General features: G+C 39.3%; 1 protein-coding gene across 5 annotated transcripts in view; it reads left to right on the forward strand.

Annotated features, from left to right (window-relative positions):
* The window catches only part of LOC119730505 (small G protein signaling modulator 1-like), a 46,069-nt gene that overhangs the window by 12,027 nt on the left and 8,016 nt on the right, over nucleotides 1–26,026 (forward strand). Inside the window, exons 6-16 of one of the 5 annotated variants that reach the window (XM_038203469.1) lie at nucleotides 8,115–8,182; nucleotides 8,856–9,013; nucleotides 9,835–9,969; nucleotides 10,477–10,613; nucleotides 17,214–17,281; nucleotides 18,824–19,123; nucleotides 19,922–20,123; nucleotides 21,301–21,365; nucleotides 22,361–22,494; nucleotides 24,006–24,074; nucleotides 24,918–25,259. In XM_038203469.1, coding sequence (XP_038059397.1) covers nucleotides 8,115–8,182; nucleotides 8,856–9,013; nucleotides 9,835–9,969; nucleotides 10,477–10,613; nucleotides 17,214–17,281; nucleotides 18,824–19,123; nucleotides 19,922–20,123; nucleotides 21,301–21,365; nucleotides 22,361–22,494; nucleotides 24,006–24,074; nucleotides 24,918–25,259 — 1,678 coding nt within the window. Of the gene's footprint in view, nucleotides 1–8,114; nucleotides 8,183–8,855; nucleotides 9,014–9,047; nucleotides 9,111–9,212; nucleotides 9,306–9,425; nucleotides 9,500–9,828; nucleotides 9,970–10,476; nucleotides 10,614–12,884; nucleotides 12,903–17,213; nucleotides 17,282–18,823; nucleotides 19,124–19,921; nucleotides 20,124–21,300; nucleotides 21,366–22,360; nucleotides 22,495–24,005; nucleotides 24,075–24,917; nucleotides 25,260–26,026 lie in introns of those variants that run through there. The other 4 variants (XM_038203466.1, XM_038203467.1, XM_038203465.1 and 1 more) reach the window with 4 other exon arrangements.

Raw genomic sequence — 26,026 nt, forward strand, 5'->3', positions numbered from 1 at the left:
CTGAGCTATCCAGCCATACATGCATATGTTGGCAGTACAGTGTACATTCCCCCATTTTGTCAATGTCTTTGTTCAAGGGGCGCTAGTCAGAAGCCATAAACCCGTTTATGGCATGTAGCCAGGGATCACGTTGGATCATTCCAGCACTCTACCAACTGAGCTATCCAGCCCTATGTTGGCGGTTTCTCATTTTGTCAATGTCTTTGTTCAAGGGGCTCTAGTCATATCCAGGGATCACGTTCACGCCCAAAGTCACGATGCTAGCAACATGAGAGCCGTTAAAGGGAATATACATCATTTGCTTTTGCTGTAATTTTCAGAAATGGATGGAATTAGGGGGGTTGGAAATATAGCAAATATACATGTAGCTACACTGACTTTTTTGAGGTTTTGGGTTCGGAAATGCTATAAAAACCAAGAAAAACGATCATTTTCCTGTAGTCTGGTTCCCTGACTCCATATAAGAAAAAAACAGAGCAGTTTACATTCATTGGAGAATTGTAAGGTCAGGGAACCAGTCTAGCTGGCTCGTACCCGTTCATACATGTAGGTTTGTAATTGATTGCAAACAAGTGCGATGGTCAATTTGGGCCAGTATTTGAAAAAAAAGCCAGTTGTTTCCAACGCTGATCGGCCGATCAGCGTTGGAAATTGATACAAAAATACCACTTTTCTTGAAAATGACAGTATACCAGGTGCCATGATTTTACAGGATGCTTTACACTGTCATTCACTAACAGTCCAGCAAGGTATTTCAAAATGATTTGGTAGTTTTATTTTTTGATGTTTGCAAATGTTGTATTTTTCCTTTAAGCAATGCTGCAAACTTGGCAAACCTGGAAAATTTAGCAAACGGTGATCACTCACAGAGGATAAGGCTGGGTACTTGTAGCTCAGTTTATAGAACTGCAATCTGGAGGTCATGGGTTCAAACCCTGCTCCATTCAATTTCTTTGTTCAACTTTAAAATAGAAAAAACAAATGGAGGGACCCCCTACAATGTATTGCTAATGCTGAGTGTGTAAGTTACGTACATGTACATGTACGTATGCGTGGGTAGGCATTACATTCACTGTGTGGACATCCAAACAAAAGAGGTCCACATAAACCAGGTAGAGGCGACGTTGTGTGGACTTGCCCACGTCCACACAGTGTTTCCCCATTTCTGGAAAACAGGTTTAGAGGCATTTTTTGGTTAGGTTTATCGTGGCAAAATGAAGAGAAACACTAAAGGGGATCATAGAAAAAAAATTGGGTTGAAAGAGTTTTCACAGTTTGAGAAAAATGAGGTTTTTTCACTGGTTTTTCTTAACTACACGAAACCAAGGGAATGTCCACACTAGCTGTTACCAGCTAGAACCATACATTAGCTGGTACAGAGGAAATGCTACGTTTGTACATGAGGGTGTGGTAACCAGTCTACCCTGCGAGAACTGAATTATTGTGAGATTGTTGGGAGCGCAAGTAAATCAAAATTTTTGAAGTACATGTAGTTATTCCGTCATTACGTCGGCTGTTTTTCGTTCAAAAGTGAATAATGTTGGAACTGCCAAAAAAAAAAAAGCAATTTAAAAACATAGGCCTAATCCAGTATTTTGGGGATGAAACTTGAAAACAGAGCTGATGATCTGTTTCAATTGAACCAACTGTTATTGGTTAGGTCAAAAAAAAGAAAAAGTTCTGCTTCCGGTTACCCCACATTGTACCTACCCTATTTTTTTTTTTGGGGGGGGGGGGGATGACCAAAAAAACCCCCAAAACCACAACCATCAATGACTACCTTTTACCCTTGACTGCACACGGACATCTACCGGTACTGGTACATATGATCAGCACACACACAAAAATGCCAAAAAGAAGAAAATTCCCTACCTACATGTACATACCCTATTTTGAAATGCCATGTAATCGGAAGCAGAACCATTTTTTTTGGCCTTGGGATTATTACAAGGTAAGCCTGTACGTACATACAAATGTACAGTATATATACTCCCTGGGCCTTTTTTATTTTCCAAATTCACCAGTGTGCAACAAACCAGACATGTATTCCAACATGTCCAATGGCACATTTTTTTTACTGCACGATATTTAAAGTGTTGAGTGATTGTTTTTGTTGTAAACCGCAAAAAGAAATCAATAATTTCTGGGTTATGGTGAAGAAAAACCTACATTTGCGGTTGAGCAACACGTGCACATATTGTACGGTAATCTGTTGGAGCCATTTCTACATGTCCAATTGTACAGATAGAAAACAGATGGTGCAATTATATAATGTGTGTTTCAAGGGAAGGGACGGTGCTGGAAATTTCTCTTGTTTAATTTTATGGCGGACATCAATTTGTTTTGTCCAACAAATGTGTATACCGGTACACATGTACATGTACATGTACATGTAAGACGTTGACTTGTCTGAAAACTTGAACTTAATATGTGTTTAATACACATATTGAGTTGAAGTACATGTACATGTACATGTATTATCTAGAGAAAACTACAAAGTATTTCATAATTAGACAACAGGGCCCTGTGTAGTTTGTATTGAAAGTTGTACTATTGGTGATTTGTTTGTGCGTGGCATGTCCTAAAAAAGGTAAATTTTCAAATTTTTCTGCATTACATGTACCTGCCTATTGTTACACAGTAAAAAAGCTATAGACAAGTTCATATTTTTAAATGTACATCATTGGTTTTTGCTGTAAATTTCAGAAATGAAGTATTTGGGGGGTTAGTATAAAAGATCAAATATGGTTACACTGACAAGTTTGAAGGTTTGTTTTCGAAAATGCTGGAAAAATCAAGAAAATCAAAAATGTTCAAGTAGTCTGGTTCCCTGACTCCATTAAAATGAAATGAATCAATTTATAGATGCCGGAAAATTGTAAGGTAAGGAAACCAGTCAAGCTGGCCTGCACCCGTTCATGAACATGTAACCAATAGCCAACAATATTTGGACTGAAAAAAAATAGTAAATTTGGACCAGTAGTTGAAAAATAGTCAGGTTTTTCCAACGGTGGTCGGCCGACCACCGTTGGAAATTTATACAAAGTACCACTTTTCTTGAAAATGACTTCACACCAGGTGCCATAATTTTACAGGATGCTTTTGACTTTCAGTTACCAACATTATAGTAAGGTACTTTGCAAAAATTTGGTAGTTTTGTTTTCCGATGTTTGCAGATGTTGTATATTCCCTTTAAACATTCAGGTATAATTACTGATTACGGGATGGATGAACCCCTCAAAAAGCCCTTTTGGGGGAAAAATACGCTGGGAAATTCCGTAGATTACTTTTTATTATTATTTTTAATGGAAAACATACATGAACATGTATGTAACTTTGTACTTGTCATCGGAAACAAAAAAAAATGATACCGGGAAATGTTGAGTTTATTTATTAACAGAGTGCCTGGGAAAGTGATCTCCCGGCTGTGCTGTAATGTCTCTGTAAACAAATTGACTCTACATGTAAGCAGCACTCAGCGACTCACAGGGAGACATGAAAGCTGCTTCTACACAGGATCAAAAGAACCTTAAAGGTGCAGTCCATCATTTGTAATTTGTGCATTATGTTCGTTTGAAGCAACAAACGTGCTCAAAATGTACAGAAGGGTGCTGAACAGCTGACCTGAGGAACTTTCAGCTCAGTGAATGATGTACATGAAAACAATATTCTAGGATCTCAAATTCTAATTACAAGGTGCTGAATCATGGTTTGAATCGGGTCTGAATTCAGCGTCCAAGACATGTTCTCACTGAGGCGATTGCAGCTTCGCGCTGTCTCACACTGAACCGTTGAATAAAGCAACCGCGCGCGTGTGTGCGCTGTGTCAACGCTTGCACGTCAAATAAAAAACGAACTATTAACGGAAATTTGCATCTAAGACGCATCGTTGGAAAGGCCTTCTTTCGTTGATTTCTTCAAAATGACAGCTTGCCAGAAAGATTAATTTCACAGGGAGTTTAGTCCCCTTACTATCTTTCAACCAAGTATGTTTTTCAACAATAATTACGTCAGTTACTTTTTGGATAGAGCTGCAAATGATGGACTGAAGCTTTAAGTTAATGTAATAATACACATCCCTGCATTGCTGATTGTTGCCCTCCTGCGACTCACAAGAAGACAGGATAAAAAGTACCCCATGCATCCTTGCATCTTATTGCTGATTGTTTCCCCCCCCCCCCAAGAATGAGAAATTAGAGAGCAGGTGAATTTTCTAACATTTTTTTTGTCTCGGCGCAGGTCAAAGTAATTACTGTAGTTGTTAACCATTAGTCTTCGTACGCACTCTGCCTTGGATGAGTTGAGATGGTTAGGGTCTGGGTAATAAGTCCTGAGGAATTGTGGACGCGCAGGATATTATAATTACATGTATCATTGTTATTGGTTCAAATGCCAGATGTGATCGTAAGATGTGTATGGTAAATATATACATATGTGAGGTGTTTTGGCAAAATGAGGCAGAACTGGGCACAGGACGTAGTGGAGATGCACAAAAACGAATTCGCCCAAAAATGAATGGGGGTTATTTTTTTTTTTGAATTTTCAGATTTATTGATGTTTGTAATCGTAGATAGGTATCTACACATGTATTTTAAAGAAATCGTATAAGTCGTGGAATACAAATTTTTTTTATGGGGAAAAAAATGACAGATTTCATTTTCACCGCTGTCACTCGACACACTTCTTTTTTTTATTTTTTAGAAAGCTAACTACAAATGTAATTTGGCTTTCATATCCTAGATCTGGAAAGCGCTACATTGTACATGCAGAACTTCTTTAAAAAAAAAAAAACACCATTTGGGTTTCCTCTTTTTTTTACTCACACTCACCCTGTACATGTACACATGTATATTGATCTTACATGTACGCATCCCGGTACATCTACTGTACATGCAAATAAAACTGTATGTACATGTACATTGAATCGAGAGCGATTTTGTTCAGATTACCCTGCAGCGATTCTCAAGCAGCAAATATAGTTGCTACAAATACATAGTTACACAAAATATTCTGCTGTACACATACATGTCTGCAGTCGTTAACCACGAGAGAGTATACCGGTACATATGTGGTCATAAACCCTAAGGGAACATGTACGTATGTATGTGATGAATCTTAATTATGTAGTGTTGATCTGTGCTTGGGCGCTTTGGTTGGTGGCTCAGATTGATCAAGCGTACACATTAGCCTATCATGTTTGTTTTATGCATGCATGTGCATTCAAGGTTTTCAGAAAATTTGAAAATCAGCATATGGGATGTTAATATTTGCTAACGTTAATGTACAATGTATTGTATGCACACATACAATGTACATTTGTACGTGTACATGGACACATACAGTACAAATCACAGAATACATGAATTGTGTGCAACATTAGCATTTGGTGCCATTTGAGTTGGAAAAGTACTTGCCTTTTCCAGATGTGTATCTATCTAGTGGGCGATAAAAAAAGGTCAGGGTTTAAATTCCAAGAAAACCCCCCAGAATATACAATGTACCGGTAAGTTGCTTGAGGACCAGGTATAGCGGCTGATGGTCAAAGATATTTTTGAATGAATTCAAAGACTTAGATGAGGGCAATTCCATGCGAAAGTGGACAATTTATGAAATCTTCAGAACTACAAGCATCACAACCTCAAATGTGGTATCAAATGAAAGGGGACAAGAAGGCCTTTTAGTTGAGCGGTGTGCCAGTGTTAAATTAATTTTTTTGTCAAAAGAACTGTTTATTTTTTGGGCTACAAAATCATGTACGCGTAGGTTTTAGGTAACCATTTTGACATCTTGATCTGATACACCGTGCCCTCTGGAGACATGCACACAATAGGGAACAAAAGATTGTATACATCTCCACAGGGCAATTTCTATAGATGAATACGTCTCCACAAGGTTTTCACAAAATAGATACTATATGGATTTTACTCAAAAACTAGGAATTTCAAAGGTAGGTTGATCTGTCGCAAATGGAAAAGTTTTAGAAAAGGGATATTAAATCTGAATTTCAGCCAAGGAAATTAATTCTGGTTAAAATAAGAGCATTTTGAAACTTCACTTTCAAACTTGAAAACTTTACTACACGAGAACAAAGAAATGTCTCCACAAGGATACAAATTTCTGTATGGGTGTTTTCACACATGTACATGTATGCAAAATGCAAATTGTGAGTTTTTGAGAGAAAGGTTCATATTTTATGAAAATTTCACATACACGTAGAACTTAGCATACTGCCGGTACGATTCAGTATGTTTTTTTTTTCGCGTGTGTGAAGTTGATTTCAGACACGTACTGGTAACATCTGTAACGCATTATGTTTCCATAAACATCAAAGTTCCATTTTGTAAAATTTCACTGGTGTTTTTATAGAGTGAACCACAACAGAGTTAGGCCTATTTGATCAAATTCTTGCAAGCAACTTCACAGACTTTTGAGATTTGAAGGTTTGCATGGTGGAAAGATACTAAGAAAAAGACAAGATAAGTTTGCAGTAGCACCATGTGAATAAATCTCTTTTGTGAGTATGTGTGGTTCTGAAAAGAACCAGTTCTTTTTCAGAACCACACATACTCACAAAAGAGATTTATTCACATGGTTCGCAGACTTTTATCAATTGGTACTGAAAATCACAAATCTACAAAATGTATATAAGTATTACATGCGTAATGGTTGTTTACAGCGCTGATATCTCGTTAATTAATTCAGCTAACATTACATTAACCATGTCATGTTGTATCGGTACCTTAAGGCCTAAGCTAGAGTTAAGTATAAAATAAATATAATTTGCTTTCACTGCAAGTATTTTACTTTGTTGTTTCAAATTGGTTTTTGGCTCTGAATGTAACATCCGTACAATGGAATTGCCCATGTAATTGCAGTGTTTTGGTCGAGTGCGCCACAAGTCCATTCATTTATGGTCAGTGACGATTATACGGGCTCCGTGCACAAGTACCCTCTCCACGGTTACTCAGAGAGAGTTGAGGGACATCACTGGGAGAGATTCTTGATCGCATCGCTGATGGCGCCTGACGCTCACGCGAATTGGGCTTGTGGTCATTCAGCATGTTCAGAATGAAATGAGTCGTACTTGTGTACGTTCTTCACGCCATCAGTGTGTCAAGCAGTACGCCCACGTGTTGCGTCTCTGCTGCTGTTCCTGCATGGAGCCCATAGATTATGTGGCGTTTGGTAGCCTAAAATAATGCATCAGTATTCATGGTACATGTATCGGTGCTGTGTGTTTTGACGGATATGTGATTCGGCAAATTCCACACTAATGGGCCAATTAAATAAGTTCATGGATGTTGCAAATAAAGGGTAAAAGATGAGCTAGTGTTTTCTTTAGTTTTTTTCTATACATGTACATGTACCTTGCTAAGTTGAAAGTGACTAGGACAAGAAATTCAAGAGATGATATCTTTTTTTATTTATTTCTGTGTTATGTACGTAACATGGACATGATGGACAGACTCTGCAAGGAAAAGGGTGCTTACATTGTAGGACAAATTCAGTTTCTATAGGCATTTTTATTTGACATAATCAACCCATTTACATTGCTATCAAGCAAAAATATATAAATTTTTGGACTGGCTTCACAGTTATGATGTGATTAGGGCTACGTACGAACAGGGACGGACATTTTGTGACAAATGTCCAGTCTGTTCGTACGTATAAATCCTGATTATAAAATATCAAATAATTCTTCACATTGACTCTGAGTTTTCTAGGTTTTGTCTGATGGCATTCCTCCAGGTTACGGTACATCTTCTTAAATCAGACAACATTAGGGGATCATTAAATGTTATGCTTACTTTGTGACTTTTTGTCTGTCCTTCGTAACGTACATGTACCGTACCTATCACTTTTAAAAACAATTTCCACAATATTCTCTAAAAAAAAACCAGTTATCCTTTGCATATGAGGATATTTGTTCGAAGCTTGCAATGTTTACAGCAAAAGTTGAGAGACAAAGATCCTAGTTTTAGTATCAAACTCAAAAGGTCTTCTCAAGTGTCACACTTTTGGGCCCATTAGTGTGGAATTCCCCATTTACATATTTTGTGCTGGTTATTGTCTGTGATATTATTAATTGTCTTATTGTTATTGTTTTATTTCAGTAAATATTATGAGAAGGAAGCATTAATGGCTCACCCTGCTGATGGTCCAATCATTGCATCGCTACTTGGTAAGTTGAAATCTGGACCATGAACTAACCCTAAGGAATCACTGTTTAACCTCTTAACACTTGAATTACAATGTAATACATTGTATTACAATGAAGCAAATTGTTGCAATGTAATACATTGTGTTTATAATTCTGTGGTGCTTATATACAGTCGCACAATTATTACCCCTGTTCATCAGGCATTGAGACCAGTTTCTGCAGCAGCTCGAGATCAGCGCATTCTGGTATCTACCTTCACAGGTACCCATTTATACTCCTGGGTGGAGAGAGGTAAATGTAGTTAAGTGTCTTGCTCAGGAACACAAGCACCATGCATGTTCCCCGTCAGGGTTCGAACACACATATCACAGCACACAGTCGTTTTTTGCTATGCTTCCGAGGATTGGCTGTGTGTTTTCCTTTGTTCCCTGATCTAACCTTTTCCCATGGACTAAACGCACAAACCTGCGTTCGAGGAAAATAGGCACCGTCATTCGAGGATGAATGGCCCCTTTGTGCTCCTTTTGTTGTCTGTCCTCAAGCGTAATACAATACAGGAACACGTGAGTCGAACACCGTAACCATTGGACCACAGCGCTCCACTTTCCCTGAAGAAACCAAACAGAGCAGTGCCAATTTTTGGGGCAGTCGCCAATGAATTTCTAACATTTTATCTGTTTGTTTTTTTTTTTAGTTGGACCCTGTGCGCTAGACTACTCTAAGATGAAGACTGCAGATCACTATTGGACTGATCCCCCAGCCGATGAGTTGGTTCAGAGACACAGAATCCACAGCATGAATCCTGGCGTCGTTTCTACTACACCTGCTTCCCCTAAGAGACCTGGTTTACAGGTAAGCAGATGAGTGGATTCAGAGACCTAGAATCCACAGCATGAATCCTGGCGTCGTTTCTACGACACCTGTTTCCCCTAAGAGACCTGGCTTACAGGTAAGCAGATGAGTGGATTCAGAGACACAGAATCCACAGCATGAATCCTGGTGTTGTTTCTAACGACACCTGCTTCCCCTAAGAGACCTGGCTTACAGGTAAGCAGATGAGTGGATTCAGAGACACAGAATCCACTGCATGAATCCTGGTGTTGTTTCTACGACACCTGCTTCCCCTAAGAGACCTGGCTTACAGGTAAGCAGATGAGTGGATTCAGAGACACAGAATCCACAGCATGAATCCTGGTGTCGTTTCTACGACACCTGCTTCCCCAAAGAGACCTGGTTTACAGGTAAGCAGATGAGTGGATTCAGAGACCTAGAATCCACAGCATGAATCCTGGTGTCGTTTCTACGACACCTGCTTCCCCTAAGAGACCTGGCTTACAGGTAAGCTGATGAGTAAGCAGATGAGTAAGCAGAAGAGATGAGACATATAATCCACAGCATGCATCTTGTGGTCATCTCTACTACACTTGCTTCCCCTAAGAGACCTGCAGAAGGTTGTGGGTTTGAGTCTCAGTGATAAAGCTCAGCACAGTTTCCCTGACTGAAAATATGATAGATATCTGTAAGCTTATTGCCATCCATTCAATCCACAAGTGTTCGTCAATGTGGTAATGATATTCATACATATGCATATTCATACTCTATTTGTACCAAATTAATATTCATACCTGATTAATATTCATACTTTATTGTTCTTACCATTGTGATAGGTCAAGCGTTTACCTGGTCACCAGGGGTCATCAGATGATCACAGAGGCACACCCCTCTCCGCCAGAGACTACGTAGAGTCTCTTCATCAAAATTCCAGGAGTACTCTGCTGTATGGCAAGAACAATGTCTTGGTGCAGCCGGTGAGTTAATACCATTATTCTTGGTTTAAAAATACAAAAGTTTCAATATTGACTCATACTAGGTGCTTCGAAAGTGGTTTAAACTAGTGCTTTGGATGTATTCTCGTGGAAATCATATCTACTCAGTTTTCATGTGCACAAGGATTGCCATGTGCTGATACTGGTGTGGGACCTGATATCGCACGGTGATTTGTCAAATACAGTTTATGCGGCACCAGTCTTTCGTTGACAGATTGGCTTAAACTTTGATGCTTGAAATGTGTATAGACAATACATGATGCATCGGAAATACAAAAATATGGGGATTTCAAACTTTTTTTTGGATAAACCTACATGTACATCATTATGATTTCCGATAATCCATACTTTTGACACGAGGTAAGTAAACGATCTAAAGAACAAGATTTGGACAAATCTGGAAAAACGTGCAGCTCCAACTCTGTTAGCATTTGACTTCTAAATCTTTGATCTCTGTTTTATCTTTTGGTCTTTTGTTTTGTTTTACAGAAGGAGGACATTCAGCACATTCCAGGCTACCTGTCACTCCATCAAACAGCCGAGCATCTGACCATCAAATGGACCCCCAATCAACTCATGAATGGAGGGGGCAGCTCAGAAGATAGCGAGACTGACCCTGAGAAAAGGTGAGTGGTGTTTACTCACGAGTAGGTCACTCATCGCTCACCACAATTGTCCGTCAACTGAGGGAGCAAATGAGAGATTGCCACATTCATGGCTTTTGCTTGGTACACATGTGCCGCACCTGAGTCACCATAACATGGCCAAGATTGTAATGGTGTTGAGGTTAAGTCCATCACAAGTCAATCACAAGTCAAGCTCAAGGCAATCACAAGTCATCACAAGTCAATGACAAATCAATCTTAGGTCAAGTCATTCACAAGTCCATCACAAGTTGGTTACAAGTCAATCAAACTTTAGTCACAAGTCAATCACATGTCGATCACAAGTCAATCTCAAGATGGTCACAAGTCATTTACAAGTCCTCACAAGTCAATCACATGTCGATCACAAGTCAATCACATGTCGATCACAAGTCCATCACAATTCAGTCACAAGCTAATCACAAGTCGGTCACAGGTCAATCTCAAGATGGTCACAAGTCATTTACAAGTCAATCACAAGTCAATCACAAGTCAGTCACAATTCAATCTCATGTCATTCATAATCAATATCAAGTCGGTCACAAGTCAATCACAAGTCAGTCACAAGTCAATCACAAGTCAGTCACAGGTCAATCACAAGTCATCACAAGTCATTCACAAGTCATTCACAAGTCAGTCACAAGTCAATCACAAGTCAGTCACAAGTCAGTCACAAGTCAATCACAAGTCATTCACAAGTCAGTCACAAGTCATTCACAAGTCATTCACAAGTCAATCACAAGTCAGTCACAAGTCAGTCACAAGTCAGTCACAAGTCAGTCACAAGTCAGTCACATATCCATCACAAGTCAGTCACAAGTCAGTCACAAGTCAGTCACAAGTCAATCACAAGTCAGTCACAAGTCATCACAAGTCAATTACAAGTCAGTCACAAGTTAATCACAAGTCAATCACAAGTCCATCACAAGTCAGTCACAAGTCAATCACAAGTCAGTCACAAGTCAATCACAAGTCAATCACAAGTCAATTGCAAGTCAATCACACGTCAATCACAAGTCAACCACACGTCAGTCACAAGTCATCACAAGTCAGTCACAAGTCAGTCACAAGTCAGTCACAAGTCAATCACAAGTCAATCACAAGTCAATCACAAATCAATCATAAGTCAATCACAAGTCAATCGCACGTCCTCACAAGACAATCACAAGACAGTCACAAGTCAATCACAAGTCATTCACAATTCAATCTCATGTCATTCATAATCAATATCAAGTCGGTCACAAGTCATTTACAAGTCAGTCACTAGTCAATCACAAGTCCATCACAAGTCGTCCAGTCTCAAGTCCAAGTAACAGGCTATTCAAGTGAACTATGACAAAGGCATTCCTTTGTTATTATCCATCCCTGTTACTTGTGACCAGGCTTGTGATTTACTTATGATTTACTTGTGACTGGACTTGTGAAGGCCTTGTGATGGACTCAACCACAGCACTGCTTTCTAAGTCATGCCATGGCATTGGGTCAGTCCGCACCAGACTGGTTTGCATATTAATCTGGCTGGGAATTAGGCTAAAATTACTGTATTGGCTCTGGGCAGTGCTCTCAAGGGGTAATAATGTGAAATTTATATTACGGTGAGGGTTTCTTTCAACGTGTTGTCAACCATTACCTTCCTGTGCGTTGTATGCACTGCAGATGAGAGGATTTAGCCAGAAATAATTTCTTTTCAATTTGGGAAACAACAGTATGATAATGATTCCACTCCTTTAAAGGCATATAGGATCATTTGCTTTGCACGCATTTTGTTCATTTCAAAATCCAAAGATGAATGTTCCAAACCTAACCTGTTGAAGTTTCAGCTCAGTGGATATTACACTTTTTGAGCAAACAGTGCAAAACCATGCACGACCTTTTGATCACTAAACACGATTTCTGCCATAGCGCTCAGTATTTCCAAAAATCAGTCAATTGACTGATCGTTGGAAATCACCTGCATTTCTTGATTTCTTCTAAATGACAGCAAGCCAGACAGAATAATTTCATGGGGTGTTAGTACCAATACGATCTTTAATCCAAGTAAGCTGTTTGAAAATAATTCGGTAGGTTAGTTATGGGATAAATGCAAATGATCCTATATGCCTTTAAATACCAAAACTTAACATGAATCTCATTAATTTTTAAGAAGTAACATTTGGGAGCGGTATGTGTACAGTTTCTGTTCATTCACCATTTGTGTAGAAAGCTTATTTTTGGTCCATTAAAATTCGCTTTTTTGTTCTGTTTTGTTGTTAGTCCTGTGTCACGAACACGGTAAGTCTCACTGTGTTTTCCATTGCTGAACCAGCTAATGCAAATAAGAAAAAAAACACAAACGCACAAAAGAATGGACCAAGTCCGTGGTTTTCCATCATCCAATTTCTTCGTTGTCAACTCGCGCATCCATTTCATTCATTTCATATTGTTTTCTCAGCTGGGTTGTGGTTGCAATTTTATTGGAAGTTTTCTTCACAGCTTTGGTGATGGGATCAGGCATAGATTACTAACGGTTTCCAAATAATTAGATTTTAGTATTTGCATGACGAAAGAGTAAAACTTTGAAGAAGGCTAGATATTTTCTTCAGACCTTTTCAGTATTCAGTATACAGGGCGAGTAAAAATAAACGAAACCCAAATGGCAGGACCAATTTTTTGAGTGAAGTTTTGCCTGTAGCACTTTCAAAAATCTAGGATATGAAAGCCCAGTCATTAAGCTTTCTTTTAGTACAAGAATCATTCAAATCGCTCATGTACTTTCCAAGTTATGGAAGTTTGAACACAAACACCGTTTTAAAGTTTTGTCCTCGGATCACAAAGGAAGTGTTCCGTCAGCAAAACGAAAACAATTCTCATAGGGATGCATGTGAATTGTTTTCGTTTTGCTGAAAGAACACTTACCTTTTTTTGTGAATTGTGGACAGCACTTTGAAACGGTGTTTGTGTTCAAAATTCCGTAACTTGAAAAGTATGTGAGTGATTCGAATGATTCTTGTACTATAAGAAAGTTCTTTGATTGGGCTTTCATATCCCAGATTTTGAAAGTGCTACAGATAAAACTTCATTCAAAAATTGGTCCTGCCATTTGCATTTTTTACTCACTCTGTACTTGACACACAGTGAATCTCTAGATTCTACATCCTTCGAGTTCTTATATCACACCAACACAGATAACCGGGGTATAAGACTGAAACGGTTTCTATGGTTACAGAGAACTGTTTAATGAGACTCAGCGTTTTGGTCAGCGGTATTGAAGAGGATTTTCTTTTGGAAACTTCTTTACCTCGTGAGAATTAAAAAGTTGCTTTTTGAAATAATGTTAATTTAGTATTACGGTTCCGGTATTTCTTTTGAGTTAACCTAAGAATTCTATCAAATTTTAAACAGAATTACAACTGTTTATTCATGTTGCATTAAAGAGGTTGTGGAATGCTCGAAGACATTTCCGTCATTTTTCGGGTATATGTAGCCTAAGGTGTGATGAAATAAAAACGACTATTGTGTCTGTCATGAAATGAGTACAAACGGTACTTTTGAGAGCTGTTTTTCAGGTCCTGTTTCGACCCGAACGTGCAATTTGTGTAAAAGTCGTCGTTGGGGGCAGCAAACAAAACATAGTAAATCTTGACGTAATAAACAGGACTCCCGATGCAGCGTAGTATAAAAGAGTCCTTTTTATTACGTCACGTCACGAGAACTGATTGTGCTCTGATTTCAGACCATGAAACTAATCACACACATGGGAAAAAATGGAAACGGAAATGTGAAATTCTTCTCAAAATAGATTTTTTTTGTTAAGGACAGTAAGGGTTTTTGCTTGTCTAATAGTGTCTGTTTTCTTATCTATCTAGACATATCTGTCAGTCTGTCTTGACACACAAGCGAGTCTGTCTGTTTAGCTTGCAAGTTTTCTATCTGTAGCTTAAAGATGACCTAGCTTACTAGAAATTGCTATTTAGACTACTAATGATCATAAAACTCTTGAGTTTACGTCAAGTGCAGTTACTTTTTGTGTAATAAACAGGTTTTGTGGGGTCATACAGCACATATGCGTGGAGCATGCACGGTGAAGGGTCACAACTACTGCTTGCATTGACATAAATGCTTTTCAGACTTTTGAAAGGCAAAACTTCCTTTGCACGGCATTACTTCAAAAATTATTCATATGATGGATTTTGCATTTTAAAGTTTCTGTTGTAAATTTGACACTGGGTTTTGCCCTTGACAGCACTTGAAAATACGTCCGTGAAGTAGTCAGCACTCAAAAATATGTTGGTGAAGGGCAAAACCCAATATTGAATTCACTTCAAAGACTCTTCTAAATCTGTAAAGGGTCCATGTGATGAATTTTTCTTAGGAACACATTTTGTGCAGTTTTCTACTCCTCTTAAATGTACATGTATGGAAACTATTTGACATCCCTTTTTGGTTAATTTTATTGAAAAGTGCACTTTTGGAAACATTTAAAATTTTCCATGCTTTTCCAAACAACTGAGGGTGCTGTTGCTGTGATGTCTTTTCAGGAAGACACTGTTCAGTTTAGGGGTTTTCTGTTCAAATTGCAAACCCAAAATTTGCTCATTGAAAACATTTGTGAGAAAGATTTGCTCATTGGCTAACTGCAATGTACAACAAATCACCACAGAAAAGAAAATTTACGACAGCGAAATATCCAAAATTCTAGCAACTTTTTGTGCTGAAATAGCTATAACATTGAGGTTTCCACCCAGAATGACATCACAGTTTTGCTCATGAATATGGAAATTGGCATTATTAGCATAAAAACCAAAAAGGCACCAAAATACCCCTGAAAATGGCCAATACCCCTGAAAATTGAAAATAATGGGACAAAAATGGTGCATTTTCAAGAATTGCTTTAAAAAAGTTACATTGCATGGGCCCTGTAAGCAAAAGCAAGGAATGAAATTTGGAGGTTTTTGGAGGGTGAAAGATGAAGATTGCCGCCAGGTGCAACATTGACTGGCTAATTCGTGGAGCTTCTGTTAAACACAGAAAATACATGTATGTGCTTAGCAGAAATTGGTTACCAGCTAAATAATTATGAAATGTCTACAGCTGTTAACCGGTTCCCGGCCGAATTTTGCTAAGTTCATAAATTGTTCAGCAATATGTTTTTTCGTCTACTGGCTACACAAAATCAGGCCCAGACAAGCAGGTTCGATGATTGTTTGAATTTGTAGGATAAAACAGGGTGCTAGCAAAATAATTGCAACAGGGAGCACTCATTTCACAGCTTCAATTCTTACCATAGATTTGTGTATAAGTATATGGAACTAAAAAAAATATCTCTGCAAGCGACTTCAATCTTTTGTTCTGTTTGCTGCCTTGGATTTATAAAACAAAATTAAAAATTACAATACTAGCTAATTAACGGTACTTTTCTGAAAATATACCTTTACTTAGCAATCATTTGTTTCTACACATTGCACCTCAAGAGTACTAACACTTGTAGAACCAGTACTTGCATATAACTTAAGATATCTGACTTCAAAGCTTTCATTTTTACCAAATACATGTAGATCAGATAAATTTATTCTAATACCTCTATGCTATCAGTTATCTTTGATATTCTAAATAATGAACTTCTTGGAATTGAGGGCTTTCAGAGGCAGATTTTATTTGCTCTGCTTACGGCTCAAAGGCCAAAAATGTTCATCATGCAGCATACCGTTATTGACTGGCCATGCCAGTTTGGTATACATGTAATGGCTCACTTTGTAGTCATGGTTTCTATCAAACACTGTACAGGCAGACTTTGAGCTTGCACAAATTTGCTGAACTCTGCACGAGACAACTTCCAAAGCTGTTTTTGTTGGTTGGAACTTTTTGAGCTTAACAAGAACCTCCTAATTATAAGCAATAATGGGCATGAAAAAGGCAAGAAATGTGATAAAGTAGATTGCTCAAAGGCATTTCTACACAGAACTGGTGAAACACAAGAAACTACCATATTCAGTCCCTATTGTATGAAACAAGAGTCTGTATAAACATGGACAAAGTAATTTGTAAAATAAATTAATTCATTCATAAATTTATACATCAGGTCCTTGATGGTAAAACGGTCTAATTTTGTACCATCCTGGGCACATTGAAAATGTGTTAAATTTCTGAAAGCGTTTGTTAAAGTGTGCTACCAGAAACACATCAATATATTTTGTTTTGTATAATGCGCCATATTTTATATAAGAATTGTTTTATTATTGTTATTTGTTTATTGTGTATTGTTTTAGTGATATGTATGACTTGTGTCGCTTTTAAGCAAAAACAAGTTTTTGATTGCAAAACATTATCTTTGAGTTAGGTCGGGTACAGTTATTAGATGTAAATTAATATAATAAGTCTTATATAACCTTTTGCCTAAAAATGAATTTTGAAAAATGTGTATTTGGCAAAAAACAGGGTCTTTTGAACACAGTTGGTTCAAACTTCAGGCTCGATTTTTCTCAAAAAGCTAAGTTAGTCTGTTTTGCCATCAAAGAGCCAACATGTCTTTGATCAGTGTCTTCATTTTTACTATCAACTGTGTTTATGTTATTCCTTTGTGTTGTTTTTCCATCTTCATTCCAGCATCTACTGGGACTATGCAGTGACAGTCAATCTGGAAGACATCGTGTATCTTCATTGCCATCAGCAACGTGAGTAGAATCCACTGGAATTACTCGGACACAGACTGCACAGTTTTTAATCTGAAATATCCTCAGGCCAGATTCATGTCAATAGAATATTGCTGAAACATTTGTTCACAGCTGATTAGCATTATGGGGAATGTAATAATGCTGCTAACTGGAGAAATTGTAAATAAATATTTTTTATTGTGAATTTCTGGGGTATTTTTTTTGGGTTGATGCTATTTATCAATTATCAAAATTTAACGGTACATAGAAATCAACAAGATAGAAATAGTAGATTTCCATACTGTAAACACATGTACAGTGAACCACATAGCCATTTTGAGTCCAAACATTTTGAAAGTCTAAGTATCACTGCTGTTTGTTTCATGAAAATGAAAGTACCACACTTATGCCCCTCTTTGACGACTAGCAGCTATGAAATTTTCTTTTTCCTGATATGATTATTGAGTCAGCATAGTCGGGCAAAAGAGTTTGCAAAGGAACTTTCTCAAAATCCCTAAAAAAAATCAATTATCAGTGGAAACATTTCAATAGGCATCTGGGGCATAGACCAAAGTAACAAATGGGATTGCCTATATTTTGTTGTTTGGTTTAAAGGGAATATACATCATTTGCTTTTGCTGTAATTTTCAGAAATGGTGGGAATTGGGGGGTTGGAAATATATAGCAAATATAGTTACACTGACTTTTTGAGGTTTTGGGTTCAAAAATGCTATAAAAACATGAAAAACCAAGAAAAACAATCATTTTCCTGTAGTCTGGCTCTCTGACTCCATATAAGAAGAAACAGAGCAGTTTACATATATTGGGGAATTGTAAGGTCAGGGAATCAGTCTAGCTGGCTAGTACCCGTTCATAGGTGTGTAATCGATTGCAAACAAGTGCGATGGTCAATTGGGGCCAGTATTTGAAAAAAAGCCAGTATTTTCCAACGCTGATTGGCCGATCAGCGTTGGAAATTGATACAAAAATAGCCATGATTTTACAGGATGTTTTACACTGTCATTCACTAACAGTCCAGCAAGGTTTTTCAAAATGATTTGGTAGTTTTATTTTTTGATGTTTGCAAATGTTGTATTTTCCCTTTAAACTTTTTTTGTGAGGTCCACGTTGCTGTACCGGTACCTGTATGTACAGTGTACAAAACAATGGTAAAGGCCAGGAAGTATATAGTAGTAAGCAATGTTGGTATTCGGTGTGCACAAGATTTGACTATTTCTACTTTTGGAATAACACTGCAGATATGTGCACACTAGTCTATGGAGGCAGTGTTGGAAACTTTGCATGTAGTTTGATTTACCCAGTGGCATGCATATCAACGGAATCAACAAGTATTAGGAGTGACCCAGATCCACTAAAACCGATTTGGTTGCAGACAGATCAACTTGTATTAATTATCTTTGACAAACCACTGCTACTGTCAGCAATGGTCATGATTTACAGTAAAGCCTCACACATAAAGAAGACATGTATTAAAACAAAGATGCATTCACGACTCGATCATATTTCAGTTTAAATTTTATTTTTCATGTTAACTTTCCACAGCGGACAGCGGTGGTACCCTAGTCCTAGTCGGTCAAGACGGTGTCCAGTACCCCCCTATCCATTTCCCTAAGGGTGGTCATCTCCTGGCCTTCCTGACCTGTCTTGAGAATGGCCTCCTCCCCCGCGGTCAGCTAGACCCGCCCCTCTGGTCTCAGCGGGGTAAGGGGAAGGTCCTACCCAAGCTACGCCGTAAGACCTCGCCTCTGAGTGCCAACCAGAAGGAAGGCACGCAGATCTTTGAAGGAGAGGAGGCGACGGATTACGTCTTCAGGATCATCAAGGCCTTCAAGCCTGAGTATGGTGAGTAATCTTAACCTGATAGAGCCAGTACTACATTGTATTACATTGTGCTTATTACCTGAAGAATATATGAAACCATACTGGTAGAGTGCCTGGGCAGTTGCTAGCAGTACAGGGAGTAACAAAACGGGGGCGGTTTAGGGCGTTAGAGGAACAAACTGATTAACCTACTTACCCAAGTTGGATAAGTTGGATTTTTGAGTTCCTATCACCTATTGTGGGGAGTGTGGCCTAGTGGTTAGGGTTCATGACTCATGATCAGAGGGTCAGGGGTTCGAATCCAGCTGCAGAAGTATAAATGGGTACCGGCATTAGCTGGGAGTAACCTGCTATGGACTAGCATCCCATCCAGGGGGAGTAGAAATATTCTCAGTCGTTTCATGCCAAGGAAACCGGAGATAAATGCTGGCCTGATGGACCACATTGGCTCGTGACAGACTTCACTACTTTACTACTTACTGTTGAGGCATCTCCCCTGCCCCCCCCCCCCCAAAAAAAACCTTTTTATGACGAAATGTGATATTCGTCCAAACTTTCAAGGCGTTTTTGCAAGGAACCTTCCTGATCCTTCAAAATCCCCCATCTCGTACTTAGGGTAGAATCATTCACTTTGTCCAGAAGAAGCTCTGCAATTGTCATAACATATTCCAGGAAAATTTCTGACCCATTGAGTAGACCAGATGCATGACAAGACTTCCGGTGAACAGCCACTCTGAATCAGTTGAATAGAATTTCGTGCACTCTCATGACTCTGGGTTCAGCGTTAACTAGACTTGCCTTGTCTTGGTGTTTTTGTAGTTCCCGAGGACATGATCGACCCAAAGCGAAGCAAATCTGGAGGATTCCCGTGGCTGTTACGCGACAGCGGGCCTAGGCACTCACTGATCCGACAGCAAGAGGCTCTAGCCAGTCCTACCAACGCCACCGCAACCACATCACGTATCTACTCTCCCTCCTCACCAAATACTGAAATACCCATCATGACAGCAGCCACATCAAGGTAGGCACTAGTAATGTTACCCTAACCCTGACCCTAACCCTAACCCCACCGCAACCACATCACGTATCTACTCTCCCGCCTCACCAAATACTGGAATACCAATCATGACAGCGGCCACATCTAGGTAGGTACAAGTAATGCTACCCTAACCCTAACCCTAACCCTAACCCTAACCCCTACACCACCGCCACCACGTCACGTATCTACTCTCCCTCTTCACCAAATACTGAAATACCTATCATGACAGCAGCCACATCAAGGTAGGCACTAGTAATGCTACCCTAAGCCTAACCCTAACCCTAACCCCAACACCACCGCCACCACGTCACGTATCTACTCTCCCTCTTCACCAAATACTGAAATACCCATCATGACAGCAGCCACATCAAGGTAGGCACTAACATTGTATTTGAATCCATCAAAAGTCCAGCACAAGGCATTCCCAAATGAACCGTGATAAAGGGTTATCCTTTGGTACTGTTCATCACTTGTCGTTTGTGAATGGACTTGTGATGTACTTGTGACAGGACTTACGGTGGACTTGAGTACAGTTAAAAGGGCATTACAGCCTGAAATCTTGGAACATTTTATGTTTTGGATTGTTTACTAATCCTGTTTCAAAGGTCTGGTCGAAAGGAAACTAACCTAATGTTCTACCGTGCCCGAAAAAAGACGTAAAAAACCTGGTTGTTTACATCGGACACGATGGCATTAAGCATATGTATTTCAAGTCATCTCTGTTCAAAGAACTCTACACGTTGTGCGTGTGTGTCACATAATACAAACAGCACCAATACACAAATGTTGTTTCTTACATGTCTGCAGAATGCGAACCACTGGTGCGACAGTATTCACAACTAGTACTCACTGCTAAATTTTATGGGACAAAATTGTGACCCCTGAAATTTGTTATCGCCTGGTTCTTGCAGGAACAACACAAAACCGCCCAGTTATTAGAGGATGGTTGTGTGGATGTTTAATTCTACTTCTAAACGCTCTTTACAATTGATATAATTTCGTTTCAAATGCATTTTGTAGCACAATTGGGCGCATTCAAGGCCGCAATGTCCCTTTAAGTACAGACAAGTCTACACAGGTACAATGAGACCATAATTATAAAATGACAAATAATAAAAACGATAACAAATAACAGACGAGGATTTTTTTTTTCCCACAGGTCCTCAATCAAGCTGCTGTGTGATACCATGAAGAAACAGATCATATCAAGAGCCTTCTATGGATGTAAGTGCTCTCCAAACGTAAAAAAAATATCTCATTGCTGTTGTGAATTTTAAAATGTTGCCCTTTACTTTAAAATTAATGCACATGGCAAAACCTTGCAAGCTACTCCCATAGATGGTCTCATGACTGTGAAATTCTTTTTTGGGGGGGGGGGTTGGCTAAATAGGCTGGGTAGTCCACGACGTTAACATCTTGACTTGACAAAACTTTGCAATGAAACTCTTTCAAAACCAGATTTTATTTAACACAGGCATGCAACTTTTTCCTCGGATCCGCTGATTTCCTCTTTTTTACTTCTCATGAATGCCATTACAAATTGAAAAAACACTGTACAAAGTCTTGTGTGGTTTGGAATTTCCTAATTTTTTTTCTAAATTCCTAATTGTATGCTGATTACCAATTTGTCTCAAATAAAAAAGTCCTTTGGAGTTTTTTCATATGATAACTTCTGGTTTGGAAAGACAATGCGGTTCCATTTTTATGGGTCACGTTTTTTGACCTGGTTATTTGAGACCCAGTCATATTTGTGAAACAGGAGTCATGTTGGTTTTAAGGCCGTTGTCCAGTCTGTTCTGGGTTGGCCTGCTTTCTCCCTATGGCTCTCCTCCACTTGGCCCTGTCCGTCGCATCCCTCGCATTGACTCCAAGCAGTCGCATGTCATCTGACACGGAGCTCTGCCAAGTCTTGCGCGGTCGGCCGACGGGTGTGGGCCCACCCACAATTACGTTGGTACACCTCTTGACCCAGTTGACATCTTCCTTTCTCTCCACATGACCAAACCACCTCAGCCTGTGCCTCCTCAATACGATGCCGATCCCCTCCACTCCCACTCTCCTCCTCAGCTCCTCGCTTGACAGGAGGTTCTTCGGATTTTGGAGCAACACAAAAGCATCATCTTTCAGACCTTCCGTCCAATTGTCAGCAGAAGCAATCGGTGCAGCCGATTGAGATCTTACGATCCTACATTTTATTCTTCCTTTCTCTACTACCACAGGGCTTGCTCACTGTCGCCACCTGCGCACAGTTCGTACACACCTGTCCGGCTTGGTGGATGCTAACATCATTGCCTTGGATGCATCGGAGGGGCTCGATGCTGAGAAATGGGCCAGGTTCCTGGAGGCTGGAAAGGTATAGGACCGAGATGTCACAAGTCAATCACAAACCGATCATTAGTCAATCACAAATTAAGCACAGGTCAATCACAAGGCGATCATTAGTCATCACAAGTCAATCACAAGTCAGTCACATGTCACTTATGAGGCAATGAAAAGGCGATCACAAGTCAATGAAATATAAATTGTTAGTCATCACAAGTCATTCACAAGTCAATCTTAAGTCGTAAGTGTGGGCTGCTGTGGTCCAATGGTTACGGTGTTGGACTCGTGTGCCCTGTTACATGGGTTCAAATCCTAACCGTGGGAACATGGTGCTTGTGCTCTTGAGCAAAGCACTTTACCATTATTGCTTCGTCCTTCGGATTGGACGCAAAGCTGTAGGTCCCGTGTGTTGTGTAATGCAAGTTAAAGAACCCAGTAACACTTATCACTAAGAGAAGGGGTTTGCCCCGGTGTTTCTGGCAGTGGCTGCAATGTGCCCGCAGCACCTTGTATACCCTTATAAAGGTGCTACATAATGGGTCTTTTATTTCTCATAAGCTTCATTTAATAATAGACATAATTTCCAGCGCCTTGAGTACCTTATTGTTGGTAGATACGTGAGCTATATAAGACTCCGGTATTAATTCAGTCACAAGTCAATCACAAGTCATTGAAGTCAATAAAAATCATTCATTAGTCACCACAAGTCGGTCACAAATCAATCACAAGTTGATCGCAAGTCGTTAAAGGTAGAGTCCATCATTTGCAGCCATCCGAAAAGTAACTGGCGTAATTATTGTTGAAAAACTAACTTGGTTGAAAGATAGTAAGGAGACTAAACTCCCTGTGAAATTATTCTTTCTGGGAAGCTGTCATTTTGAAGTAATCAACGAAAGAAGGCATTTCCAACGGTGATTCTTAAGAAGCACCGTAGGAAAATTTAAATTAGTAGTTCGTTTTGTTATTCAGCGCAGCGCGCACAAGTATTCGAACGACGCACACGCGCGCGCGGTTGTTATAATTCGTCGGATCAGTGCGCGACGTCGCGTATAGTTGCAATTCAAAACAATTCAAAACATGATTCAGCAACTTTTGATTTGAAATTGAGATCTTAGAATGCTGTTTTTCTCGGAATGTACAGCTGAAGCTTAGCTGAAACTTCATCAGGTTAGTTGCTCAGTATCCTTCATTAGATTTTGAACTCTTTTGTTGCTTCAAACGAACAAAATGCACAAATTACAAATGATGGACTCTACCTTTAACAAATTAATCACTAGTATGCAAAAGTCAATGAAAACTCAAACTATGTGTTAAACATTTCTAAATTATTTCATTCCACGACAAAAATTGAGTCTCTGTTCACATTCAGAACAAGTATTTTGGGATGTCAGTTAGAACATGCAAATATTTAAAAAAAATATTTCTGTGTTATTTTTGTTAGTATATAATTAAATAACTATGACTCACCTGCTAATGACAATTCACCTGACAATAGTCCTGTGATCATGAAGAGATTATGAAACTCTTTTTGTTTTGTTTTAGGAGGTGAATGAAGAAGAGGTGATGCGTCTGGTGTATTTTGGAGGCGTGGCTCACGAGATCAGAAAAGAGGTGAAGATAATACTATGCTTGCATCTCATTGTGATAAGTTGATTTTCCTATCATAACAATCACTATAGTAATTTTTTTGTAGTTGCTCTAACGACTTTGCAAAGAAGGACTTTGTTGAGTAAAAAATATCAACCGGTGTAAAAGTAGTATTGCTTACAAAGGCCGCTTTGAAGCGTTTCCGTTCCATACCCGTTCGCATTCCCTTTCTGCAAATACGCTAGATTTGTGCTCACTTGACATAATCAGATATTATTATCTGTGGAAGCGAAAATGTCCACATCAATGGAATGCAAATAAAACTTTGTCTTCATCCTACAGGTTGGGCCGTCCTTCATGTTAAAGTGAAAGTGGAAACAACTCATGATTTCAATAATTGATATTCATTTTGACTCTTTGTTCTAGTCAAGTCCTCACAAGTCCATCACAAGTCCTCCAGTCCCAATTCAAGTCACAAGCTATTCCAATGAGCTTTGATAAAGACATTCTTTCATTATTGTTTATCCCCTGGTTCTTGTGACTGGACTTGTGATTTACTTGTGACTGGACTCACAGTGGACTGGTAATAGACCTTTATCATGCTGCCACCATTTCAGTCATGTTCCCTGTATCCAATAACAGTACTGAATGATAATGGTTTTTGTGCAAAAAGGAACCAGACTATTTTCACTTCCGACCTCGCTTTGGTTACCTTGATTTGAAAGGGAAAAAAAAAATCAAGATGGCCGCAACATGATAATGGTCTATGGACTCGGCTCAGCACCAGCAGTTTCCCTGGCTAATTCGCTTCACTGTAAAATTCCTGTGGACTATTTTCTTTAAGGATTACTTTCTTGTTCTGTGTAGGTCTGGCCATACATGTTGGGCCACTACAAGTTCGGCTCCACAGAGGAAGAAAGGCGATCCGTGGACGCCAACACGCGTATGACGTACGAGCAAATTGTCGCAGAGTGGATGGCCGTGGAGGCTATCATTAAGCAACGCGACCGTGACACTCAGGCGGCCAAGCTCTCCTCAGAGAACAGCTCGGAGGGTCAGATCCCTCTTCAGGGTCATGATCCTAGCTTGGACAGCGAGGTGTTTGAGCTGGAAGATGAGGATAACGATGAGTATATCGAGGCTGGGGAGGTACGGTCGATGGGAAACGGGGAGGACTTGTCACAAGAACAACGCGAGATGATCCGCAAGGTATTATCATTATACAAACCAAATACTACCGGTAGTAGTCTATTCAATAATAAAGTGTATTGATAAATACCTTGGAGAGTTGATAGCTTCTGATTGGTCGAGACTCAATCACGTGGGGGTGTATTAACGGTGATATAAAGACCGGCTTCAAGAACAACGAATAAATGGCCCCTTAACAAGCTTTGATCTAGCATTATGTAAGCCAAATGATTGGCCAAATTGACAACAGTCCTGCGGTAGCTTGTAACAACACAGCAGTACACATGGGCTCAACCACATCGTGTGAAGACTTACGCGCGCGTATGCAACACAGTTGCTATGCACGTGGAATAAGTCTTCACACAACATGTTCGTACTGAGGATGTTTACAGGATATCATATCGTTTGTCCCCAAACTTTTTTCGTCCCCAAACAAAAATTGTAGCCTACATTTGATTCTATAGCTCAGGATAGCCGATTCAACAATTCAACTTGAAAATGATGTTTAATTGATGATCTTTTGCTAAAAAAAGTGGTCAGAAATTGCCTCAGATCACACCATGGAGCATCTAGAATCCAACATTTTCGGGGCCCTTAAGCGGGCCCTGAACCCCACCCCCAAACCCCACGGGCTTTGCACTTCGTACTTGCATTACTTTCTGATCATAGTATGTCCCCCCCCCCAACTTTTGAGAAGCGATTGACACCCTTGCATTTAACAGTTGCAACAAGCGCATATATAGTGAGCTAGTACATTTTATGAACAAAAATTGAGAGGTTTTCTGAAT

The sequence above is a fragment of the Patiria miniata genome, unplaced genomic scaffold (genome assembly GCF_015706575.1).
Source record: "Patiria miniata isolate m_02_andy unplaced genomic scaffold, ASM1570657v1 HiC_scaffold_22, whole genome shotgun sequence".
NCBI classification, from domain to species: domain Eukaryota; kingdom Metazoa; phylum Echinodermata; class Asteroidea; order Valvatida; family Asterinidae; genus Patiria; species Patiria miniata.